The 17,405-nt window shown below is 43.2% G+C and overlaps 1 protein-coding gene and 2 long non-coding RNA genes across 3 annotated transcripts; 2 read left to right on the top strand and 1 right to left on the bottom strand.

Annotated features, from left to right (window-relative positions):
• Positions 1-168: 168 nt before the first annotated feature.
• On the bottom strand, positions 169-7,367 carry LOC130378309 (uncharacterized). The gene is made up of 5 exons (XM_056585103.1): positions 7,245-7,367; positions 6,843-6,965; positions 6,457-6,624; positions 1,671-3,687; positions 169-188 (listed from the first exon to the last, which is right to left on the bottom strand). The coding sequence occupies exons 4-5, from the start codon at positions 3,166-3,168 to the stop codon at positions 169-171; spliced, it is 1,518 nt and encodes a 505-aa protein (XP_056441078.1). The 5' UTR covers positions 3,169-3,687; positions 6,457-6,624; positions 6,843-6,965; positions 7,245-7,367.
• A 2,595-nt stretch (positions 7,368-9,962) lies between these two features.
• LOC130378321 (uncharacterized) lies at positions 9,963-10,956 on the top strand. Its single transcript, XR_008894639.1, has 3 exons — positions 9,963-10,242; positions 10,347-10,497; positions 10,882-10,956. It is a non-coding gene; the product is annotated as an uncharacterized LOC130378321 (long non-coding RNA).
• A 232-nt stretch (positions 10,957-11,188) lies between these two features.
• LOC130378323 (uncharacterized) lies at positions 11,189-12,049 on the top strand. The gene is made up of 4 exons (XR_008894641.1): positions 11,189-11,253; positions 11,355-11,527; positions 11,619-11,717; positions 11,805-12,049. It is a non-coding gene; the product is annotated as an uncharacterized LOC130378323 (long non-coding RNA).
• Positions 12,050-17,405: the final 5,356 nt, after the last annotated feature.

Genomic DNA, 17,405 nt, shown 5'->3' with positions numbered 1-17,405 from the left:
GAAAGCCTGAAACCTCCCCTTTTAAATGATGCCACATTTGTAAGGAACATGCATTTGTGGTATGAGCAGCAGAGCTGAATGTGTAGGTTGCGCCCAAGAAAAATGTGCCAAACAGCATTCTGCCATTGACTCTTAGTTTGAGCTTTTGGTATTCCCAGGCGATGCCAATCAGGGACAATGGCAGAGCGCTGAGAGTCAGAGTCAGAGTCAGAGAGTCAATGGCAGAGTGCTGTTTGGTACATTATTCTTGAGCGCAACCTACATACTCAGCACTGCTGCTCATACCACAAATTAAAGGAACATTTTAAACAATGCAAGACAATTTTCACAACATAGACAGAATATGTTATTCCAAGCAGAAGGAGAAGAAACCATCACATTTTCTTTAAACTACAGTTTTATGAATTGGCATACCACAAGTTCTGATGACCATGATGTCATATTTTGGCCAGTTTGACTCTGGTGTCTCACTGTTGGCCGCTGCCCTTTTGGCACGTTCTGTGTTTTTATATTTTGGCCAGTACACCATCCCGTCATCACACCAATTTTCCGGGACCACAGCAATGTCCCCGTTGGCAAACTTAGTGAGAAAAACTCATCCTTAATGTAGAAAGAAAGAAAAATTATTTGTCATGCAAAAAAAAGAAGTGTGTGTGTGTGTGTGTGTGTGTGTGTGGTGTGTGTGGTGTGTGTGTGTGTGTGTGTGTGTGTGTGTGTGTTTTATACATTTAATTTAGAGGCGCCTTTCAAGACACCCAAGGTCACCTTACAGAGCATATAGTCATCATAAATCGTTTAAAAAACAAGACATTGTGGAAAAAATAAAATTAAATAAAAAAATAAACATAATAAATAAAATAAAGTAATAAAAAAAACAAGACACGTAGTGTATACCTGGAAAAATACCACCTTTTCTGGAATACTTACAGCAAGAGTAATGAAGTAATGGAAGTCATAGTCAGAAGTCAGTAGTCAACCATATTATTAAGAGTTTTTAACTTGAACTGATTGTTTAAACTGATTGATTTATTGAACTGATTCATAGGCAGTAGTCAACTATATAATTCGTTTTTAACTTGAACTGATTGTTTAAACTGATTGATTGATTGAATGAACTGATTCATAGTCAGTAGGCAACTATATAATTAGAGTTTTTAACTTGAACTGATTGTTTAAACTGATTGATTGATTGATTGAACTGATTGTTTTTTTATTCATTATGTATGACACCTCAACCGACTTCAGCTCATCAGATGCATGTTTGACAACGAATATGTTAATTATGTCGGAGTTGAAGGGGTAGGTATAAAATGGCGACTGCTGGGAAAATTCAGTGTATACAATGAACACACCATTATCATTTTGGATGATGTTTTTGACAAGGCAGACTTTCTCCCCCACCAGAAATATATTGTCCCCTGTTGATCATTTTACTGTCCATCGTTCACATCTCATTTCCCCATATTGGCCCTGCACTCCCATCCCAACAACAATTGGCCCCACAAAATGCTCCCTTTTTAGAGTGATGTCTGCATCAACATCCAATTTCCTAGCTTGAACCTCTGAAAGGCGCCGGACAAGCTGGGCTAGTGGGAACTCCGGTTTTCTTACGAGTTTTTTTATTTTCCCGAGGTAGTTCTCATACGGGAACGCTGAAAAAGTATCCAAACAGCCATTTCGATTCACCTCGTCTGCTAGGTGGACCAAACAGTGAACATTGTAAACAATTTGGTCTGTCCCATACAGCTCACCAAAATGAGCAACAAAAGACTTCAGCAATTGGCCAGCATAGTCTACAAGGCTGTGATGTTGAGGGCTTACCAAGATCGATATGGCAGTTGACAGGAGCATGAAATTAGAATACATATTCTGGTCCAAGAATCCCACCAGCACCACAGGGCCAGTGTACAGTAAAAACTGCCGGAATTCGGTTGCCTTCCACCGGTCTAACTCTCTAAGTGACCGTGGTCTCCTGGCAAACTCAACTGGAACATTCGGCCTGACAGACTGGAGTTCATGTGAAATCCTGTCAACTATCAGTGCAGGCATTCTCACAGTTAAAGGACCCCGGAGCCAGAACTGGAGCATTTTTTTAACAACGCCCAAACAGACTAAATGCATGTAATCTAATGGAAACTGTGTTACCATGCCTATCTTGATACCCTGAAATGGATGAGGTCCCTCATGGTGGTGAATTTCATCGAGCTTTAAGTTGAATGACATGTCCGTTCTAAGGGGGTGCTCTGGTCCAGGGAACGACATGCGGTGATTCTGGTACTTCCCCGGGTGTTGGCACTTATCGCACCCATGGTAAGCATTATGGGCCTTTGTTTTTTTCACAAAGGCCCGTGCAGGGGTGTCACACACTACTGTGTGAAGCTCAATTGTGAGGTTCTTATCACCAAAGCAAAACCCAGCCTCGAGCTCCTTTAATTCAGTCACAAAATCTGATAAGAACTCTGTGGCCGAACTTGGTTTTTTAGGTCCACAGTACGCCCCAATCACCACTGGTTCCTTCATAGGGACGGTAACTAGCAATCCAAGGATCGGCCACAGCTGTAAAGTGGAACTTTTAAATAAAGGCAGACCATCTACATTAATCTGCAGCCCCAATGTCATGCCCTCTGTCAGTATTTTGACGTGTTTATTTAAAGTGTTCCTTAAGGAGGAAAGGATCCCAAAGTGATGGTAGTTACCCCCAGCCTTCTCTTGAATATCATAGTGGACTTTTGTTTTGAGAAGGGTCCTACCATCCTTGGGCAGATTGGGATGGGTTATGTTGAGTATGCTCAACAGCGCAGTCAGGGCAACCATTGAAATGCCAAATCTCACTGCCCAGTTGGCAATGTTATCGGAAAGGGATGGGGATGGGACATCAGGTTCAGAATCTGATGGGACATCAGGTTCAGAATCTGAACATGTTGTCCCATCCCCATCATCAAAATCCATGTCCTCTTCACTTAAATCTTCAAGTGAATCAAATGCATCTGCATCTGCAGCTGAAGAGGTAGGAGCAGTGTCCTCAGAGAGAACTCTGTAATCTGCCGTCATTGCCGTCATGTCCATGTCAGTCATGTCTGTCCTAATGTCAAGAAGCCTTTTTTGGACGTCAACACGTGCCCTTCGTCTTAAGGCGTTTGAGGAGACAGGCAGAGTCTTTCTATTCATTTTTGTTCTAAAAGAGACATTTGAGAAAGACAGGTTGCAATCAATTGATCATTGTTCCTAATGTAATGTTCCTAATCATTGCTCCTAATGTTGTTTTTTAAATAAATACATTGCTGAATATACTTTAGTGGTGTTGTCTGTTTCATTGCTACAAACTAGACAAAAAAAAACATTTGTGATGCTCTACTTGATTCGGCTACATGAAATGGCCTTCTGGAAAATGTATGTGTGAGGCATTATTATTCTCATTATTGTTAGCAGACCATTCATGCCACATCAGGGCGCTTTAGTTCCATTGATGTGTTGTGACTGCGTGAGTAAAGTGGGAAGCAGAAACCAATATGGAGGGAATGTAATGAGGTTGCAATGAAATCTTCTGTGCTCCAAAGGCAATTGTATCATAAACGTAACATGAGCAAGATGCAAGGGATAATGCCTGACGAGGTGTCCATTAACAGAAATGTTGACTTACTTGATCAATCAAACCCAGCAGAGGAGGCAATGGCAGAAAAGTTGAAGCTGCAGAACACAAAATAGAAGATGATGAGGACCAAGTTCCATAATGCTACCATAATAAATCACAAACAGGCGTTGTCTAAACGACTGTGAAAAATGTTTAAGCTTAATTTTCATTACAAAGAGGATGGAAAAGGGGCAATAGACACTATGAGACCAAACTCTGCTGGAACACCGTGGCCACGGCGTTCCCGCGTCTCCCCCGACTCCCGCCGTGCCCCGCGAACGAATGAATGAATGGCCCGGGAACCGTGGGCAATGCGGCCACGGCACTCCTGCGTCTCCCGCGTGCCCCGTGAATGAATGAATGGCCCTGGAACTGCGGGCCCGTGACAGCAGCCCGGGCAACGCGGGCACTGTCACACTAAATTTGTACCGGCTGCCAAATTTTTACCGGGCGCATCATCCATACGTAATCCATTCCAAACCTGCCTGTCAGCAGATGATCACGTCGTCCGTTGCCGGGCAGGTTTCAAAAAACATTCGCGCTCATGTTGCTTAAGACGAAATAACATAATACAGTTAACGGATCGCTTGATAACACTTGTTTTTACTTTATATTTGTATTGTATTTAATTGTTTAATCAAATTGAGCAAGTAAACTGAGTGTTTAAAGCAGGTCAAGGACGAAATAGCACAATACAGATAACGGTTCGCTAGATAGAAGGTTCGCGAATGTTCACGTCATTCGACGTGATCGTCCGTTGCCAGGCAGATAGGCTAGGAGTAGATAATGGATATGGGCCTTAAAACAGACCAGACCGACACAGGGCTCATTTTCCCCATAATGACCGGCGTTCTATACATTGTCCCTTACATAACATAGTCTGCCGAAATTGCTATTGCATTTTACATCAAATACACTCACATGATCAATCACTTCTCGGTTCTACTGCTAGTTCAATATCAAGCAAAGTCATTACAATACAATTATAGCATATAGTGTTGTGGCACTAATAATAACAACTTATCTAATTCACTTCAACTAGCTATAAGCAAAGAGGAATCGGAGAGTCCAGGTCAAGTATAGATGGAGAGTTTATTGCCGCCCGCAAACGAGAGACAACAAAGCCGAATGGTATTCGCGAATACACACTGCCAAATGAATCCCGGACAGCTCCTTATATCCCCAATCCTTTACACAATACAAAGTTGGACTTTCATCAAATATTGATGTGCATAGAATGTTTTTCTGGGTCATACTGTGTGGATGTCAGCATATTCTCATGTCTTCCGGATCCCAATGTGACCTTAGAACATATATTATCCTTATACAAACAGAGATGATGCACACGTGTGAATGTAAGCATTGTCTTCAGAGAGTACATCAAAATGGGAGTAGACTGGACTCTCTTACTGGTGTGACACATTAGATGGGAATGGACTGGACTCACTCACTGGTGCCACACGGCACATAACATCTAGGCTAAAAGGTGATCAGCTGTTTTCCACTATTAAAGTATCTATATGATATGTAGGCCTAATAATAATCATAGTTTAACATAAAATGTAAGGTTAATTTCTACCACAATAGCCCCTACACGATGAAAACAGAAAGGCCAATGTTTACTGTGAATGTCACAATATCTCAATTAATAAATGCACTTACTCAGTCAAGAGGATTCAGCCCAAAGTCAAAAAAGCACAGAAAATCTCCGATGATGACTTGACCTTCTCCGGTTCTTTAAGCGTCTGCGATAGCTGTTAAGTTAAACCGTTATAAGTGGGCGGAGCCATCCTCTGTGAAAGGCGCGTCCGCATCCAGGTATCCGAAATGGGTCCGCTCAGGATCCACTGTTTGACAGTGGGCGGAGCCATCCTCTGTGAAAGGCGCATCCGCGTACAGGGATCCGACATGGGTCTGCTCAGGATCCACTGTATGACAGTAGAACTTTCGGAGGCGGAGCTGATCCTCTGGGCGGCGCCCAAACGGATGAGGCAGCTTACGCGGGTTTGGCGGATTGAAGGCGGATCCGCCTAGGAGTCTCCTGCTATGTGGGTCCCGTGGGTTCTAGAATATTTACAGAACACGGCTAAAGGCTATGTGCGCCTCGCCATTGCGATACATCCACTGTAAACAGAGCGCATGGTACCGTGGCTGCACGGCAGAATTTCGGGAACGTCTTTGAATACTGTGTTAGTTGCCCACTAATACCTATATTAAAGAATACATAAAATAGCATGTCATGTCTGCCCCCCCCACGCAGTCGTTACGGTTCATAATATTTCGGAGGCGCACAAAGCTTTTGGCCGTGATGTTATATATTATAATGTTCTCTAATACGAGGCGGAGGCAGTGTCTAGTCCCGGTTTATTCAACCATCAAACTGTATTCAATTCCGAACGGTAGAAATAGTAATATCAAATCTGCGCACGGAGCACGGCGCCCGCCTCCCCCCCCCCACCCCCTTCGACAAACATCGATATTTATCTTATATCGATATTCTGCTTGAAGATATCGAGATATGAGTTTTGGTCCATATCGCCCAGCCCTAGTCAGTATATGATAAATAAACAATGTAATAAAATAAATGAATAGAAAGACAATGACAGGGATATTGACAATGACAGTGACAATCACATGCATAGTCATTGGCTGCCAAATGCAAGTCGGTAGGTGTGTGTGATGATTTCAAACCAGTCACAGATGTTATGGTTTTTAGCTCATTGGGTGTTATTAAACCTACAATGAATTGTAAAAAAAAATTGGTTTATAATTTTACCAAGTCCATGGAAGTGGGGTTGACCAGGTTAAGGAACTTAAATATTCACCTGGGAGGGATGGCTTTCGCAGATAGCTTTGTCTGCTCTATCTTCTGTAGCTTTGCTTTCTGTTGAAAACCTCCAGTCTCATTTTTCTTTTCCTCTTCTCTGGAGATGGAACGTAGTTGAAAAGAGATGGAACAAAGTCCGGACTCAAGGGATTATCACTCTTTCTCCCTACAAAATAAATAGAAACATTTCAGTGTCGAACTTGGGTTTGTTTACTACTACGTTAGCACTTGCTAGCTTAGCAGCTACAAAACAGGACATTGTTAGCCCCACGAATTGCATGCTATAATTCAACTAGCTATGTAGTATTAAACTGATCCGAAACCACAATTATAGCCTATTAAATAATGAAGCTAAGCTGCTAAGCTTTGTATTCTGTAACTCACCTGATATGAAGTGATCGCTGCACAAGCGGAATCCAACAGCCGGGGGGTCCCATTTTTCAGCCTTTTTTTGCTTGCTCCTGGCTCTTTTAATGGCGCTGATCCACTTAGCTCGCCTCTCCGCATCTTTAGGAACGCGGTAGAACGACGTACATCTATTTTTGCCTCGTTTATTTGTGCAACCTGGTGCACAACAGTTATCGACATGTCTTCTCCACCACCACAACAGTATGAGTGGCCGTTTAGGACATAACTAATTGAGACACTCTCACACACATACCTATGAAACACTCTTACACTCACTACTGAAACGCTCACACACTCACTACTGAAACACTCACACATACATACATACTCTTCTGAAACACTTACACATACATATGAGAAACACACACGCATACATACCAACCCGGTATCACGCCATTGCGTGCTCCTGCGCACGAACGTTAATCTATTGAAGCGTGTTCCCGAGCACGATAGTCCGACTTTTTGCGTGTTACACAAAACGAAATGTAAACCAATGCATTCTGAATGGGAGTGTTCTAAGACAATTAACGTGCTCCACAAAACGCTACGAGAGAGAGAGAAAGAGAGAGCGAGAGGGGAGGGACAGAGAGAGAGAGAGAGAGAGAGCGAGAGAGAGGCTTCAGAAAGGGTGTGCGCAGATAGTACAGTGCACCCTAGTTATGTTTATGCCAAAACCTATATATATAATTAGGCTATAATTATAATTTAGCGTGTAATGAGACAATCTATAGCCAAATTGTCGAAGATGCCCGAGAATCTTCGGGGATATCAGCATGGGAAATCGGCGAATCAGACCCATGAATCTATTGTAGCGACCCTGGGACAGTTAAATAGTTTGTGTGTTATGTGTTACATTATATTTCGTTGTCCGTTATGCCAGTTGTTCTATGTGCATGTATTGTAATGTTATTCTTGTCAAACAGCGTGTGGGGCGAATCATTAGGTCAGCTGGGGGTGGGCCTTGGAAGAACAGGAGGGTGGGGGCCTGCACGCGAGTGAGACCGTGTTGCCGGGGTAACCGGGGTTTGTTTGGGTCCGGTTTTCAGCTGTTGGTTTCAATGTTGTTACAATGTTACGGGTTTCAGTGACCTGGTTTTTGGTCCATTAAAACTACCTTCAACTAATGACTCGACATGATTATGTCACCGGCGAGGTCGTTACACTATAAAGAAACACGTCATCTCAAGCGGGAGAGAACGTTTGCGGTGCTGGTTGTGTCACCAACCCAGCAACCCAGTCGCCAAGAAAAAACGTTGACGGTGTACGTTTCCATGAACACTGGATACGTAGCATTTCAACGTAAAAAATAGCGTGTTATACCTACAGTATCCACGTGTGCCGCTGTGGAGGCGGGTTTCGGGTTTGGGACACGATTGTTTAGGGGGGGGGGGGGAGACTGTTGTTGACCGGGGAGGGGGGGGGGGGGGGGGGGAGACACGTTTGTTGAGGGGGGGGGGGACACACGATTGTAGGGGGGGGGGGGACACACGTTAGTTGAAGGGGGGGGGGGGGGACACGTTTGTTGAGGGGGGAGACACGTTTGTAGGGGGGGGGGCACGCTCGACAACGAGAGTTGGTTTTTATTGAACGCTCGACAACGAGAGTTGGTTTTTATTGAACGAGACTTCAACACGGAACAGCTGCACGAAACGATGGTCACGTCACTCTCGGTGACGGTGTCGACAATAATGAACACACGAACAATGTTAATAGAACAACACACAACCACATAACATCCCGAACCCATTAACCCCACTTAATCCTAACAACAAAACAAGTTAACAAAAGCCCCATTTGTCAACTGAGAACCCCAATTCCCAGAATCCCCCGCGGCTCCGGAACACGGCTAGCTTATATTAATCTTTATTATCTGAATGGGAAATGCAATATTTTAGGACAGATACACCATTAAACGCGTTTCTAATGACATTTCTAGCGAGAAATGTACATTTTCCTTACATAATCTTCAGTCAGTGAATGTGTATGATCTTTATTAATCTTTATTATCTGAATGGGAAATGCAATATTTTAGGACAGATACACCATTAAACGCGTTTCTAATGACTTTTCTAGCGAGAAATGTACATTTTCCTTACATAATCTTCAGTCAGTGAATGTGTATGATCTTTATTAATCTTTATTATCTGAATGGGAAATGCAATTTTAGGACCGATTCACCGTTAAACGTGTTTCTAATAACATTTCTAGCGAGAAATATACTTTTTACTTGCATAATCTTCAGTCAGTGATTGTGTCTGATCTTTAGTTTTATAGTTATTAGGATTTGATCGGCTCGCTCGCATGTTTCAACGACGTCAGGTTGCTTTCGCTAAACTAGCAGCTCACGTGCTTCCTGCGTTTGTGTTATTAAACTGTTACTTTATGTAACTTTTAATGATATCATCTTGTTAGAAACACGTATATCTGAGAGCCAACCCAGTCGCCAAAAGCATACGTTGACAGTGTACTTTTCGTGAACACTGGATTACGTCGCATTTCAACATAAAATAGCGTGTTATACACACACACACGCACGCACGCACACGCACACACACACACACACACACACACACGCACACACGCACACACACACACAGTATCTTGTACAATGATTTTTAGATTTCTTCTTTGTAAAACTTGAAAAATAAAGTAAGTTTTGGCTTTGGAAAAGTAATTTTCCCTTATTATGCAAATAGGCTATGCTGTTAAGGCTGCCGTGTTCCAATACCTGTACTTCCATGAGTATACTTAAAGGAAGTATACTATCCGTACTATCTACTACGTTAATTTTCAGATGTGAGTGCTGTTCCAAATCGAGTACTCCGTGGTGCACTAACCGGAAATTACGATCACGACTGCCGCCGTGGCTCCTCCCCCGCAATAAACATCCCGCTTTGAAAGGTGAACTCTTTACGCCTAGCAACTATAAAAAACTATAAAAACTAAAAAATGACTCTATTAATGCAGGCTATGTGGAAAATGCGCCGACTTTGGCTCAGCTGGCTCCGACTCTTCCGCTACGTATACATATGTGTAATCCAGCACATATAAGACGGGGACCAGAAAATAATTACTTTCTCTCCATTGAAACCCATTCATATTTTTCGATCTCAGAGGTCCCATGAGGGGCCTACCGGAAGGGGCGAACTTACGAGCTCTATGACGCTGCTCTCGAGCGACATATAGCTAGGACTGCTAATCTTACAAGCATTCTCAAGATCGATTGTCGGCAGTAGTTCTATTCATTCTATCGCTGTAACTTTTCTCTCGTGTTGCTATGGACAAGTTGTTTGACCTGGATCTCCGTGACCCCCGCACAGAAGGAAGACACCTTGCCGTTGGGTTGATGCATGACCAATTCCTTGCAGAAGCCATGGTAACAACCTTTTGTACATTAACTGAACTTGAACTTGTACATGAAATGAATGTTTCAGTACTTCAGAAACTCCATCTAACAAGATGTTGGACTTAAACACACAGGAGGCTGCGGAGAATGTCAATCGGGCAAGATCTGGAGGGGATTCACCACGGAGCTCAACCAAACGGAGCGGACGCGGCAAGGCCAGAGGGAGACGTGGAGGCCGTGCGGGCCATACAGGCCGTGCAGACCGATGGAGTGGCCTAACTACAGGTTTGTTTATGTGCAAATTCAGATTAGTTTAATTGGTGACAACAATTACCCATGGCAATTAGGGATGGGTCAGAATTTTCTATTATTCGATTTTTCGTTCCCGTGGGTCAAAGTCGATTTGTAACATTTGGACCGTTAAAGGTTGGGTATGGGATTTGCGAAACGCCAGCAGATTTTGAAAATACACAACTCAAATGGTCCTACCCCCTCTCCTTCAACGCTGACTCTACCCATTCCAAGTACAAGTACATGGGAGCGGGGGAGAGGGAGTGCAGTACGACCGTTTGATTGACGTACTTACTGTCAAATGAGTTTCTTGCAGCAGTGCAAGCACTTGAGTGTCTGCCGTAGAGATATATTAATCTGTCATGTACTGTTTAACAGGCATGGACACTGAGGTGTTGGCACTTCCTTCAGAGGATTCCTTGCCCTTACCCAGAGCACAGCAAAATCCTCAAGAGAGTTTGGTAAATATACAGTGTTTAATTCTGAAATCCAAATACTGTATATAGAATGTAGATCATTTGGTTATATTTTATTTGCAGAACAAAACATGGAGAGGCTTTCTGCCCTACTGGATTCAAGCCCCTGTCCTGCTGAGCCTGAGAGAAGCGCAGCATCATCGTGGTCTGTTAGGCAGCAGAAAGCCTCTGACCGTTGGGAGGAAGCACGGCCGTACCACCTCAGATGTCTTTTGGAATCTGAGGCTGTTGGCAAGCCATTGTGTTGCTTCTGCCACAAGCCGGCTGTTATAAGGTTGGATGTTTATCAATCAAATAATAGAATGTATCTATGTACACTAAAAAAAGTATATCATATAAATTGAGTGACTTGACTTGAGTGTTTTGTCTGCTTAGGTGCAGAGAGTGCCTTCCGGAGCAGTGGTTTTGTGGGGCCTGCGACATGCATAACCACAGCAAACGGCCACTCCACAACAGGGACAGCATGGTGGATGGCTTCTTTAAAGCCATTCCCCCATCCACATGTATCTCAAGAGGAGAGACTGGAATATATGCCACACATGAGCAAGGTAAGGTCTGACAAATCTACCTGTCTAGACTTCCTGATCCTTATCTTGTTTATTCAGTCTGCTGCCATATACAGAATGTTCTTTTCGACAGATCGCATTTTACCCACAATGCCAGCACAGCACTGCACCTGCCAGGTCCCTAGCTTCACAGTGGAAGCTGGGAAACCAGTCATCTTGATTACCATCAATGGTAGAAACCAGTTCTCTATTTAGACTTCTGTTAGTCTAATATACAATATGTGTCAATGATTATGACTAATGTTGTTTTTTTCGTTAGGGCGTTATGATTTGCATTTGCCACGTTATGTGTGCCAAACATGCCTGCAGCAGTGGGCCCCTGATGTGAGAGACCTAGTCAGGAGTGGATATTGGCCAGCTTCTGCAAATGCTTCCACAATCTACACGGTGGACCTCCTCAACACCTTTCAGGAGCTGAAGTTGATCTCACCTGGATTCTCCAGGCAAGCCCTTGCAAAAATGCTGGAACATCGCACACTGTGTGCAGGAAGAGTAAGTGACATCAGCAATACTATTTATTATGCTCACCAATATTGTCAGCTTGTCAGGGGGGGCCTGCCCTCGGGGTCTGACCGGGCCAAGTCTCGGGCGGGGGCTTGAATAAAAAAATGCCTGTAAAACCTATAGGCGATTTCAGAAAAGCCCCCAAAACCTGAAGTTTTTCTAGAAATTCAGCAATTGTGTCAACGCCTACTAAATTACTGATTTCTCAGCCCCTGTAACAGATAGGAACACAATTCAAAAAGTATTTGAGAGCTGACACCTGTGGCTTTCATGGGAAATTTGAGTTTTTATTAACAAATATTACAATATTTACATACAGGTAGAAAAGTAAATAAAAAAGTAAAAAAATATGTAAAAGTGCAGGAACAGCACAAAACAGAAAAAAAATTAAGTATAATAAAGTGAAATAAGTATAAGAAAGTAATAAAGTATATAATAACAAACATGGGAAGGGGAACAAACTGGGACTAAAACTGTAAACAGTCTGCGTTTTAAATTACATGCACTTGTATGTGATGACTGAATAAAAGTATTATGCATAATACAAATACAATTGCATTCCATCCTAAGAAGTAGCGTAATTAAAAGATACAGGCTATAATTGGGAATGTATAGTAGCCTAGGCCTTATTGTTCTGGAGATCGCAGTTAGGTGTGAAATTCCAAAGAAGCTCTATTCTTTGGAAGAGCCTTGAACATCCTGCATACGGGCCCGTCGTTGCCTTGTTACGCCACTGGTGACATTCCAGAGAAGCTTATCTGGTTTTACGGGTGCTTTACGCATCTCCGGGACAGTAATACATCTCTTACATATAAACTGTCGTAATTTCTTATTACAGCATCATCACAATCAATAAGTATTACTATTGATAAGTATAAGTGACATTCCAGAGAAGCTTATCTGGTTTTACGCACCCGGGTGCTTTACGCATCTCCGGGACAGTAATACTCTTACATATAAACTGTAGTAATTACTTATTACAGCATCATCCCAATCAATAAGTATTACTATTGTCCTTGCCTCCAGCTGGCCGCAAATCTGTCCCGGGACATATTTCTCGCGAATTGCGTCCGAAAGAGATTCTTACTCTGTCGCCAGTAATCTCTTCGCACCGGCAACACAAGCAGCCCCATTCCCATAGCCCCATTCCATACTTCTTCTTCCTCGTCGTCATTCACGAACATGTGCCTTAACCATAATTCCCGGTCAATCGGTTCGTATTCGTTATCAAAGTACTCGGCCTCATCAACATCTTCGAAGCGAGAAACTCCTCGAAATCGCTACCGTCAGAAAAGTCTTCAGTCTCAAATTCCGCCATACTTGCTTGAAGAAATTTCTGAACTAAACTCACGAGGAACAGTTGACACCTATATGTGTCTATATTGATGCATTTCATTGGCCCAGAGGCCGACACTTTGGGAAAAAAACCCTTATACAGAAAAACGACGCAAACGCTTTCCCGTCCTTAAAGGTAGAATGACGCAACAGCGCTCCCGGCTTTAAAGGTAGAACAGCGGCAATGCTTTCCCGGCTTAAATGGGTTAATGCTGTAATCGCTGCTATGAATACACAGGAGAATAATTTACAATTCCATAATTATAAATTGTGTAAAGGGTTTGTCAGTGCTCTGATCGTTACAAACTATTTCATCTTACTCTTCGGTAAAGTCTTATTCCTTTTTTCAAGCCCCTTCTGGCTGTGATGCTCTGTAAGAAAGAAATGTTGAGGTATTCAAACAAAGACTCAAATGGTCATAACCAACATTCTTATTACAGTCCTTTTTCCAAAATAACTACAATAAATGTAATGCTATGGTGAAAAGAATAGTAGTCAATTAGCAATTCGATCTGTACAGACATTCTGAACATACCTTTTCTCCTCCGCTTCCTCTGCACAGTAGAGACCGCTGTTGGAATGGAAAATAAAATATTACTCATTCAGGCAATGATGTTTATTTGTATGACACTTAGTACCTTCTCATGCATGCTTTAATTGAAAAATCCATACCTGGTCCTTCCGTGTCCGGGTGGGCCACCTCCTCTACCTGCAGGGCCCCCTCCTCCACCTGCAGGGCCCCCTCCCCCCTGCAGGGCCCCCCTCCACCTGCAGGGCCACCTCCTCCACCTGCAGGGCCACCTCCTCCACCTCCTCCACCTGCAGGGCCACCTCCTCCAACTGCAGGGCCACCTCCTCCAACTGCAGGGCCACCTCCTCCCCCTCCTCCACCTGCAGGGCCACCTCCTCCCCTCCTCCACCTGCACGGCCCTGTCCTCCACCTCTCCCATGTCCATGTCCATCTAAGATGACATAAGATAACACTCACTCAAAGTCCAACGTGGAACTTCAACAGTGCAAGTGTAAATTCTGTTTTAAAAAATATGAAATTAAGACCATACAGATCTATACACATCTATACACATAAATAACCATAAACAAACATGAAAAGAGGTTAGCACTTATACAGCTGACTTAGTATATTGTAATTTGTAGCATAATATATTGGAGTATATATGCAGTATATAACAATATATAGGATTAGCCTCTTTAATTGTCATAGATATTCCTGTATGTCTTCACCTGAGTGGTCCCCCTGCCCTCTTCTGGCCCTCTGCAGTCCCACTTGCAAAAGGGGTCCATCCTGTGCAAGTTTGAAAAGTGTTGCAAAGGGTTATTAAATTGCAAATGGCAACCAAAAAAATTGTAGCAATAGTTCCATGATAAAAATGAATGTGGTGGACAAATAACAAGATGCAGTTAGTATTTTGGTAAACAAAGCAGAGGGTGTGTGGAATTTATAAAAATAAAGAATCATACCTTGACAAATGTACTCATGGATGGAGCCCATTTTTTGAGGGACTCCTCCGCAAATGTGGCCAATGTGCAACGAGGTGTGAACACCTTGACCACATGGCTCTTTTAGTGGCTTTTCCAAGCAGCAGGACAGGTTTATATCCTGCTTGAAGCTTTTCGAGCTGTAAGGAAATCACAGCATGTTAATGTTTTGCCTGTAGTAATCAAAAAAGACCTACTATTCAAAGCAATAGTGATTCAGACAGTTAAAGGTAGAACATAATTAAAACAGAATGTTTACATACCAGGAGGAACATTTCCTGCTTGACAACAGCCATGTTGTGGTTCTTCTTGCGGGAAGACGCCCACTCTTCCCGCTTAGCCTCAATTTCTCAAGGCAATTTTGAGGCGTTCTTTACAGGCTGGACCATTTTGCAGTGGCTGCAAACCTTTTTAGCGCAAGGCAGAATGGTTTTGCAGGAGGGGCATGTCTGCCCCTGGCATATTGAAAGATTACCTAATTTACAAAGACACAGACAAACCGAATAGACAGATAAATAAAACAGATTAGATACACAGATAGTAGATAGATAAGAAAGATTATAGATAGATTGGCAGATAGATAGTTAAGATGCATGATGCTTATTTGAAGCTGCAGGAGAGAAAAAGTAAATCACTAAAAACAAACTATTTTTTACAAACAGCCGACTACATTGTGAAATTACCTTCTAACATGATGCTGTGTATGGTACTTATCTAAGCCTTTCTCATGTTCAATTTCAATTACTAACGAACTAGCTAGCCTACCGAGGGACAGGTGGCGACGTAGGCCTACATTAGCCTATGAAGCAACGCTTTTGTTATATGTTATTAGCTGTTAATACCTGTTAATATTCTTTGACAACGGCAATATAATTATTTGCACTATCAACTCCATAATCTTAGTATTTCAAGCATTCAACCGTTTTTAAATAGCAGTCAATCACCTAGTTGTACTTACGTCACACAAACCAGCACCGCAAATTTTCGGTCACTCCAGAGTTGACGTCTTTCTTTCAACCCGGTATCACGCGATTGCGTGCTCCTGCGCACGACCGTGTGCGTGTGTGTGCGTGTGTGCGTGCGTGCGCGTGTGCGTGTGTGTGTGTGTGTGTGTGTGTGTGTGTGTGTGTGTGCGTGTGCGTGCGTGTGTGTGTGTGTATAACACGCTATTTTATGTTGAAATGCGACGTAATCCAGTGTTCACGAAAAGTACACTGTCAACGTATGCTTTTGGCGACTGGGTTGGCTCTCAGATATACGTGTTTCTAACAAGATGATATCATTAAAAGTTACATAAAGTAACAGTTTAATAACACAAACGCAGGAAGCACGTGAGCTGCTAGTTTAGCGAAAGCAACCTGACGTCGTTGAAACATGCGAGCGAGCCGATCAAATCCTAATAACTATAAAACTAAAGATCAGACACAATCACTGACTGAAGATTATGCAAGTAAAAAGTATATTTCTCGCTAGAAATGTTATTAGAAACACGTTTAACGGTGAATCGGTCCTAAAATATTGCATTTCCCATTCAGATAATAAAGATTAATAAAGATCATACACATTCACTGACTGAAGATTATGTAAGGAAAATGTACATTTCTCGCTAGAAATGTCATTAGAAACGCGTTTAATGGTGTATCTGTCCTAAAATATTGCATTTCCCATTCAGATAATAAAGATTAATATAAGCTAGCCGTGTTCCGGAGCCGCGGGGGATTCTGGGAATTGGGGTTCTCAGTTGACAAATGGGGCTTTTGTTAACTTGTTTTGTTGTTAGGATTAAGTGGGGTTAATGGGTTCGGGATGTTATGTGGTTGTGTGTTGTTCTATTAACATTGTTCGTGTGTTCATTATTGTCGACACCGTCACCGAGAGTGACGTGACCATCGTTTCGTGCAGCTGTTCCGTGTTGAAGTCTCGTTCAATAAAAACCAACTCTCGTTGTCGAGCGTTCAATAAAAACCAACTCTCGTTGTCGAGCGTGCCCCCCCCCCTACAAACGTGTCTCCCCCCCTCAACAAACGTGTCCCCCCCCCCCCCCATCAACACAACGTGTCTCCCCCCCCCCCCCCCCCCCCCCCCCCCCCCTCCCCCCCCCCCCCCCCCCCCCCCTCCCCGGTCAACAACAGTCTCCCCCCCCCCTAAACAATCGTGTCCCAAACCCCGAAACCCGCCTCCACAGCGGCAACGTGGATACTGTAGTATAACACGCTATTTTTTACGTTTGAAATGCTACGTATCCAGTGTTCATGGAAACGTACACCGTCAACGTTTTTTCTTGGCGACTGGGTTGCTGGGTTGGTGACACAAACCAGCACCGCAAACGTTCTCTCCGCTTGAGATGACGTGTTTCTTTATAGTGTAACGACCTCGCCGGTGACATAATCATGTCGAGTCATTAGTTGAAGGTAGTTTTAATGGACCAAAAACCAGGTCACTGAAACCCGTAACATTGTAACAACATTGAAACCAACAGCTGAAAACCGGACCCAAACAAACCCCGGTTACCCCGGCAACACGG

Source organism: Gadus chalcogrammus, unplaced genomic scaffold (assembly GCF_026213295.1).
Source record: "Gadus chalcogrammus isolate NIFS_2021 unplaced genomic scaffold, NIFS_Gcha_1.0 GACHA071, whole genome shotgun sequence".
Taxonomy (NCBI): Eukaryota; Metazoa; Chordata; class Actinopteri; order Gadiformes; family Gadidae; genus Gadus; species Gadus chalcogrammus.
This window is presented reverse-complemented; position numbering and strand designations above follow the sequence as displayed.